Genomic DNA, 7523 nt, shown 5'->3' with positions numbered 1-7523 from the left:
TTGCATTTCATAGAGGTTACATTTTTACAAATGGAAGGCAAGCAAAACGATTACAATTCACTTTATTGCAGTGATCTACTGAACCTGCAATATGGCCGTGCAGTGGGAGAACTGAGACTCAGAAGGTAAGTTGATTTGCTTGAGGTCAGGCAGCTAGTAAGAGCTGCTTCTGGAGCTGGACCCTGAGGCCGTCAGAATATAAGCCTCTACACCAAGCATGTCATACTCAAAGGCTAACACGGGCCAGACAAACAAGGTTTAAGCTTAGGTGGGTCACAAAAACACAACAGCTTCAATTTTCATAGAAACATATGTTTATTTCGATAGAGACATGCTGAAATAAATGAGTAGTCATTAACATAAAATAATAGAACATTTTAATAAAAATCAATCTTCTTTCTTGAACATTAACTTACCAGACACTGAATAACTGCACAAATTAATAAGCATAATGCAAATAAACCTATTTTCCTTGCTCTCCGAAAGCGAAATGTTTCCTGTTGTGCACACCAAACAAGTCAGTCCAAGACTAATGACGTGGCAATCGGCTGCTAAAATATTCACTGCTAGTGTTAGTGGAGAGAAATGGTGCGCCTGCACGTAAGGTGCGTAAGGGAAACCAATGCAACATGATTATAGTAAGCAGTCATGAGCGAACATTGTAGTTTGTTATTAATAATTATGTACAACAGGATATTGTAAAAATTAAGTTGCAAAATTTATTAAAACATTTCTTACATACCGTTATATTGGTTGGGCAGCAAAAATATTCATTGTGGGCCCCATGCGGCCTGCGGGCCATGAGTTTGATATGCTTGCTCTACACTCTGGCAGGGTCACTTCATCCTTCCCTCCAGCTGGGAGGGTCGACCCTTCATAGGTCAGGGATTTGGGGATCCAGGTGGTGGGCTGCCCCAGCCTTACCTTGTCCTCTGCCCACCTGTCTGTTGTCCAACTTGTCAGCCGCCCTTTGGGGAGTGATAGGGGGTGGGAAGTCACTCAGCAGCTGGACTCCCTCTTCTACCTCCCCTCTGAACTCTAGAAAGAGGCAGGTGTTGGGTTTTCATTGGAATCCCTTCCATATGGAGAGGACTTGTTCCATCAGGCTCAAGTCGCGAGGAGAGAACACAGTTTATCAATTGCTTATCTACCCATCCCCGAATTTGCTGCTCACTTATTGTGAGGCTTAATGCCTTGTGAAATAGCGGATCAGGGATATTAGCCCCATTTTACTAGTGGAGAAACTGAGGCCCACAGAGAAGAGAACCAAAACAGTGTCTAGTCCAGGGCTAGATCCCGCCCCCCACTGCAATCCAGCCCTCCAGCTTCGGTCTCTGGTCTGGGGTCCTGGGCAAAGCCAGGGCAAACACTGGCCTTTGTGAGCCCAGAGCTCAGGCCAGGCCCTTTTCAGAGGCCTCTCAACGCTTCCACCCCATCCTGCCCCCAGAAAGCCCCATTATCTTAGGGGAGATCTTTATTCATTTGCCAAACACTCCTGTCACCCATACCTGAACTGCTGGCTCCAGAGCTGGCGCCGGCCAGCCTCCTTCCTGCCTCAGTCTCTCTTCCAGCCTTTCTCCGACATCTTGGAAACACTTAAGGATCTTTCCAGAGTCAACAGCAGAGGGTGGCCAGGAGCTCACAATGGTGATCAGGATTGAGGCCAAATCCTGCCAGGCCTGAGCAAGCTCCATGTCTCTCATCTGTTGAGTGGGGACTGTGCCTACATCACAATGTTGCTGCAAAGCCATCAGGCCTTTTCGCTTCTAGACGTGCCGCCTCTGTACATGTCCTGTACCTCCCTGCCTTAGAACAGGCTCTTCCCTTGCATGTCACCTCCTCCAACTCCTCAGCATGTACTCATCACCATAGCAAATGTCACCACCTCCCTAAAGCTTGACCTGACCCCATCCCCAACCAGCTGAGACCATTCCCTCCTTTGGGTTTACCTGCTGGAATGTCCTGTTTTCTAGTCCTTATCACAGTCTTGTACCAACATGAGTTGATGTCTAGGCCTATCATCCCCTAGTCCAGTGGTCGGCAAACTGCGGCTCGCGAGCCGCGGTTTGCCGCTCTGTTGACTAATGAGTTTGCCGACCACTGCCCTAGTCCTACCTGAACTGCGACCCCATAAGGGCATGTAACAGTTGGCCCAGGGACTGGAATAAAGGTAGCACCAACTTGGAGAATAACCATCACTATCATTTATTGAGGTCTGCCTAGGTGTCAGTACTGCGCTGAAGGCCTCACATTGCATTTGATCCTCATAACCACCTGAGACTGGGACCATCTCACCCTGAGGACACAGCCTCAGAAATCTGAATGTATGGACAAGGGAGAGCACCATGGCTCAAAGCCAGGGTTTTCTGAATCCTCATGTCGCATCCACCTCCCCTCTAACCTTCTGTGCAGTCTTCTTCCAGCAACAGGTGGGGGCAGCACCACCAAGCTCCCCCTCCCAGGAGCTGGGAAATCCAGTGGTGGCCTTGGCTTACCCTGCCCTCTGGCGGTGGCAGCGTCTGCCTTCCAGATTATGGCATAACAATTGCACAACTCAGATATTTTGAAAGAAACTGTCAATTTCCTCTCCTGGGCACTGCCAGGAGTTGTGGTCTCCATCCCACCCCAAGTCCCCAACAGCCTCAGGACTCTATAAGCCAAATATAGTCAAGGGTTGGACTGATAAGGAAATGAAAATGCAAGACTGTAAACTGACCCAGTTTTATTTTGTTTTTTGGAGGCCAGATGGAGCATTGCTCCACTCTGCAGGGGCTTTATGTACAATCTTCCCCGCCCCAAGGCGGGAGGCCCAGCGACCTCAGGGCCCAGGCAGAGGGAGCAGAGGCCCCAGTAAATGCGCAGCTCCAGGGACCCAGTGACCCAAAGAAGAGAGGGGGAACCAGGCAGAGACCTGGAATGGCTCAGATTGGGGGTGGAGGAAGGTGGGAGAGTAGAGAGGAGAGGGCACAGAATCCAAGAGCGTGGAGTCCGAACGGGGGTCCAGTGCCCTTTTTACCGATGAGGCTCCTAGTCAGAGAAGTGATGCCAAACTCTCATCCAGCAGGAGGCAGGGCCTGGAGTGACGCCGGGTGTCACAGCCGGTGTTAACTCCGTGCACTAGCCCGCTGCCTCCACCCTCACGGAGGGTGCGTGCGGGCCCAGACGTTGGGTGAGCAGTTTGGCGGGCAGACTCCGTTCTCCTCTTGGGCACACCAAGGAAGCGGTGGGCCGGGCTCAGCAGCTCACAGAGCCGGCGGGCGGCCCAGACCCCAAGTCCGAGAAGCAGTCGAACTCGCTCTGGCCCAGGAAGAGCTCGGGCAGCTCGCGCACGCGGTGCAGTCCGAGTTCGAGCTCCAGCGACGTCAGCGCCTCCTCGTCGATGAGTTCGGCGTCCATGCCGCCCAGGGCATGCACGGGCGGCGGCGGGGCCGGGGATCCCGGCGCCGGCTGCAGGCCTGGGGGACATCCCGGAGCGCCGGAGGGCGCGGGCGCGCGGCCGGGGTACATCGTCGTCACGGGCTGCAGGTGCGCGCTGCCGGCGGCCGGCGGCGGCCCAGCCGCAAAGGGCTGAAAGGCAGGCGGCGGCCCGAAGGCCCCGTACGCCAGGGCCCCAGGTTGGGGTGGCGGCGGGCCCAGCGGAGTCCCCCGTGGCCGCAACCCGCTGTCCAAGCCCGGGCCCGCGTAGGGCTGCAGCGTCCGGAGCGCCTGGTGGCCGTGGGCGGGCACAGCGGGCGGCGGTCGCTGCACCAGGCGGTAACCTTCGGCGAGCATCAGGTGGTCGGTCATGACGGCGGGCTGGCTGCCTGCGGGGACGACGGGCGGACGGTCAGCGCAGGCGGCCCCTCGACCCGGCCAGCTGTTCAACTGCAACAAGGAATCCGGGTCCCCTGCCCTCCCCACAACCCACCCGGACAAAAGAAAAGAGAACCGGACCGCTGCTTCTGCCTCTGCCAGGACGCACGAACTCAGAGCTCCTGTGCGCCCGTGGCCGCAACTCGCGGCGATGGGAAGAACGCACCGACCACCGGCTGAGGTTCGGAGTCCTTTGCGCCGCGCTGGCTCCTCCGCGCCTTATATCCAGAGGCGGGGCTGCCCCGCTCCCGCGCGCTCATTGGCTGGATGAGACGCGCCTGGGAAGACAGCGCCGCGCCTCCGGGAGGTCTCAGACCGCCCCCGTCGGAGCTCCGCCCTTTGGACCCCCAGCCGCGCTGCAGGCCAGAAGTGCTGCACTGTGCTGGGTGTTCAGCACCTTTCAAGGGTCTTGGTCTGAATGTCCCAGGCTCAGCCTCGGTGTAGCTGGGCCGAAGCTGAACTGATCAGAGGTGTGGACTCCCAGCTGCAGGATCACAAACCCAATCTCCTAATTTTTCAGGTGGAAGCCCAGGCTCAGTAGCCGAAGGGGTTTCCTTGGGAATACACAGCAGAGCCTTGACAGAAGCGACACTTGAACCCAGGCCTTGTGATCGCCATCACGGCTCCTTAGCAGTGCAGGGTCCTGCGGAAGGTCAGCTGCCCTTCCCCATAACCCCAGGGAACCAGTTGCCCCTTCTCTGGCTCTCACTTGTCTGTGGAAGCATGTACTGAGTTGTTATTAAAGTAATTTATGGGCATGTCTCCTTGAAGGACTAGTTCATCTTCGTGACCTCAGCACTTGGCCCAGAGCCTGGCCCAGAGCAGGCTTTTGTAAAAGTTACGTGAATAAACAAAACGATGGAATGAATTGCAACTCATTCTCCCGAACTTCAGTTTCTTCATCTGTAAAATGGGGAGGACGCCGGCTCCAACCCCACTGGGTTGTTGGAGGGTTAAATGAGGCCCTGTATGTACAGTGCCCAGCACAGTGCCTAATACATAGTATCTCAAATGAATGAAAGGCCGGATGTAGTTCTGTCCCTGGAGATCTGAGTGGGGGATGTTGCACCTTCCTACATAATATAATAATAACTGAAATGTTTAGAGTGCTTTACATTCTACAAGCTTCTTGTTGGGGGCAGGGCATGGATTACCAACCCCATTTTGCAGATAAGAAGACAGAGTTAGCACGTGGATGCCTGTGTTCTTAGAGCAGCTGGAGTCTCTCCCAGAGGCCAGGAGACAGCCTCCCTGAACCTTGCTCTCCAGTTTGCCACCCTACCCCTCCCTAAGTTGCTCCCCTGCCCTGGTAGTGGCCTTGGACTTCCTGGAACTTTGGTTTATCCAGTTGGTGCAGAGGGGAGAGCCCTAAAGTGAGAGTCCAGAGGCCCTAGTTATAATCATATCTCCACCACCTGCAGACAGTATGACCTTTGTGTGTTGGGAGGAGGGTGTCATGCGGTTCCCAGGGCCTCAGCTTTCTGTTCAGGGAAAGGGAGATTGTAGTTTCTGCCTTGTCACTCTGAGAGTTTATGAGAAGGTCACAAGTAACCATAGGTGTGTTCACATTTTTTGCAAAGTGTAAAAGCGGCACACCAGAATTGATTGTCCTGAGTCTCTCTCCAGTTAAGGCCTCTCACAGAAATTCCTAAACCTGGCCACACATCAGACTCACCTGGGATGTATGAGGGTGGAGAGGAGGGAGCTCTGAAAAGTACCAAATCGCCCTAACCGGTTTGGCTCAGTGGATAGAGCATCGACCTGCAGACTGAAGGGTCCCAGGTTCGATTCCGGTTAAGGGCATGTGGTTGCGGGCACATCCCCAGTAGGGGGTGTGTAGGAGGCAGCTGATCGATGTTTCTCTCTCATCCGATGTTTCTAACTCTTTATCCCTCTCCGTAAAAAATCAATAAAATACATTTTTAAGAAAAAGGAAAGAAACGTACCGAATCTCTGGCCCCACCCCACCCTCCTGACTCAGACTTTCTGAGGGTATTTTGAATAATAAGAATTTATACTTTTCAAAAATAACCTTGTTATTCTGACATAGTTGGTCCAAGGACACCACCATTTGGGAGCCATTATACCACTATACAGTTTTCCCTGTTTTAAAAAAAACAGTGTGTGTGAATAATGTTAAAAAGGCTCTTTAATTTAGTCAACAAATATTTTTTTGAACAACTGCTCTATGACAAGCATTGATCTGTTAGTGGTTTTTAAGGTTTCAGGATCAAGTAATTCTTTGAGAATCCAATGAAAGCTACAGACATCATGGTCACAAACTATTACATAGAAATTTGACTGGTTAGCAGCGCTCTGTGGGATCCATGAGACAGCCAGGGATTCATGGAGTCTGGGTTAAGAACCCTTCTTAGGTACGTGGGGACTTATAGTTAGCAGGGATCTAAGTAAAATAATTATCCACATGTTCAAAAGTGGCAGGTACTATGGAAAAAAGGAGAAGTAGAGTAGGGAAGAGACTGGGGGAACAGGGGGTGGGTTGCAGTATTGCACAGGATGGTCAGAGTAGGCCTCACTGAGACCGTTTGGTTTGAGCAAAGACTTGAAGGAGGAGGAGGAGATATTAGTCACATGGTGTTTGGGCCAGAGTGGTCCTAACAGAGGGAACACTGGACTGTGCTTGTCAAATTGTAGTACCAAGGACCTTGTTAGAAATGGACATTCTGGGACCCCACCCCAGACTGACTCAGCTTCTGAATCAGTAGCTGGGCTGAGGCTCAGCTATCTGCACTTTAATAAGCCCTGCAGGTGATTCTGAGCCCCTGAGTTAGAGTAACATCTCAAGGCAGGTGTAACAGCAATGGGGGAGTGTGGCTGGAGAAGGGGGAGCTTGGAAGTGGTGGAGGGGTGTGTGTGTGTGTGTGTGTGTGTGTGTGTGTGTGTGTAATGAGGAGTATCACGAGGGGCCTTATAGGGCCCTGTAAGGACTTTGGGAGAGGAATGACATGGTCTAAGTTATGCTGTGACAGCATTGCTCAGGCTGGATCCTACCTGTTCCTAGCATTTCCTGAACTGTTTCCTTGCTCAGCCTTGAGCTGCCCAGGCACATTCATTTCTCAGGGCTCTTGCTATTCCCTTTCTTGGAATGCTCTTTCCCAAACATCCACATGATTCACCCCTTTCTTTGTTCAGAACTCCATCTAAAAGTCACACCCTCAAGCGACCTCTCCTGACCAGCCCTCTCTGTCCCCTCACCCTGCTCTGCTTTTCCTCCACCACTGTTATTTCAAAGAATGTCTCCTCACGAGCAGCTCAGCTCCCTGAGAGCGGAGGCCTTGACTGCCTTGTACAAGTGTTTTGCACAGTATTTCTAAGGCATCAGAACAGTGCTGGGCACATAGCAGGGACTTTACGCATCTGTTGATGAATAAATTAGGCAGAGTAGAAGTTATTATCCTTTTTGACAAAGAAGCAAACCAAGGATATGAAAACAATTCAGGAACTTGGCTGAGGTCACAAGGTGTGTGGTGGAGCCAGGGTCAAAAGCAACATTTATAGTTCTAGGAGCACAGTGCTCCCCACTGGTGCAAGCTGCTTTCGCCTGGACTCAAGTCTTTATGAGCCCATTGGGTTGGGAGGGGGCTTGAGGAGCCCTTGAGTCCACCTGGCATGACTTGACAGCGCCACACTGGTGCTTGGACCAGGTGGAC

General features: G+C 52.5%; 1 protein-coding gene across 2 annotated transcripts; it reads right to left on the bottom strand.

The window, feature by feature from the left end:
- Positions 1-300: 300 nt before the first annotated feature.
- CITED4 (Cbp/p300 interacting transactivator with Glu/Asp rich carboxy-terminal domain 4) lies at positions 301-4200 on the bottom strand. 2 transcript variants are annotated; one of them, XM_080656984.1, is made up of 2 exons: positions 3908-4200; positions 301-3803 (listed from the first exon to the last, which is right to left on the bottom strand). In XM_080656984.1, the coding sequence occupies exon 2, from the start codon at positions 3784-3786 to the stop codon at positions 3235-3237; it is 552 nt and encodes a 183-aa protein (XP_080513110.1). In that variant the 5' UTR covers positions 3787-3803; positions 3908-4200; the 3' UTR covers positions 301-3234. The 2 variants fall into 2 exon arrangements, with proteins under 2 accessions (XP_080513110.1, XP_080513109.1); XM_080656983.1 differs by having other exon boundaries at positions 3934-4200.
- Between the last annotated feature and the right edge of the window lie 3323 nt (positions 4201-7523).

Source organism: Plecotus auritus, assembly GCF_963455305.1.
Source record: "Plecotus auritus genome assembly, chromosome: 2".
NCBI classification, from domain to species: domain Eukaryota; kingdom Metazoa; phylum Chordata; class Mammalia; order Chiroptera; family Vespertilionidae; genus Plecotus; species Plecotus auritus.
Note: the sequence above shows the minus strand (reverse complement) of the source record. Positions and strands in the feature narration are given on the sequence as shown.

Bases quoted from the DNA above. Each gene is read 5' to 3' on its own strand.
- CITED4 (XM_080656984.1), bottom strand. From the start codon at position 3,786: ATGACCGACCACCTGATGCTCGCCGAAGGTTACCGCCTGGTGCAGCGA.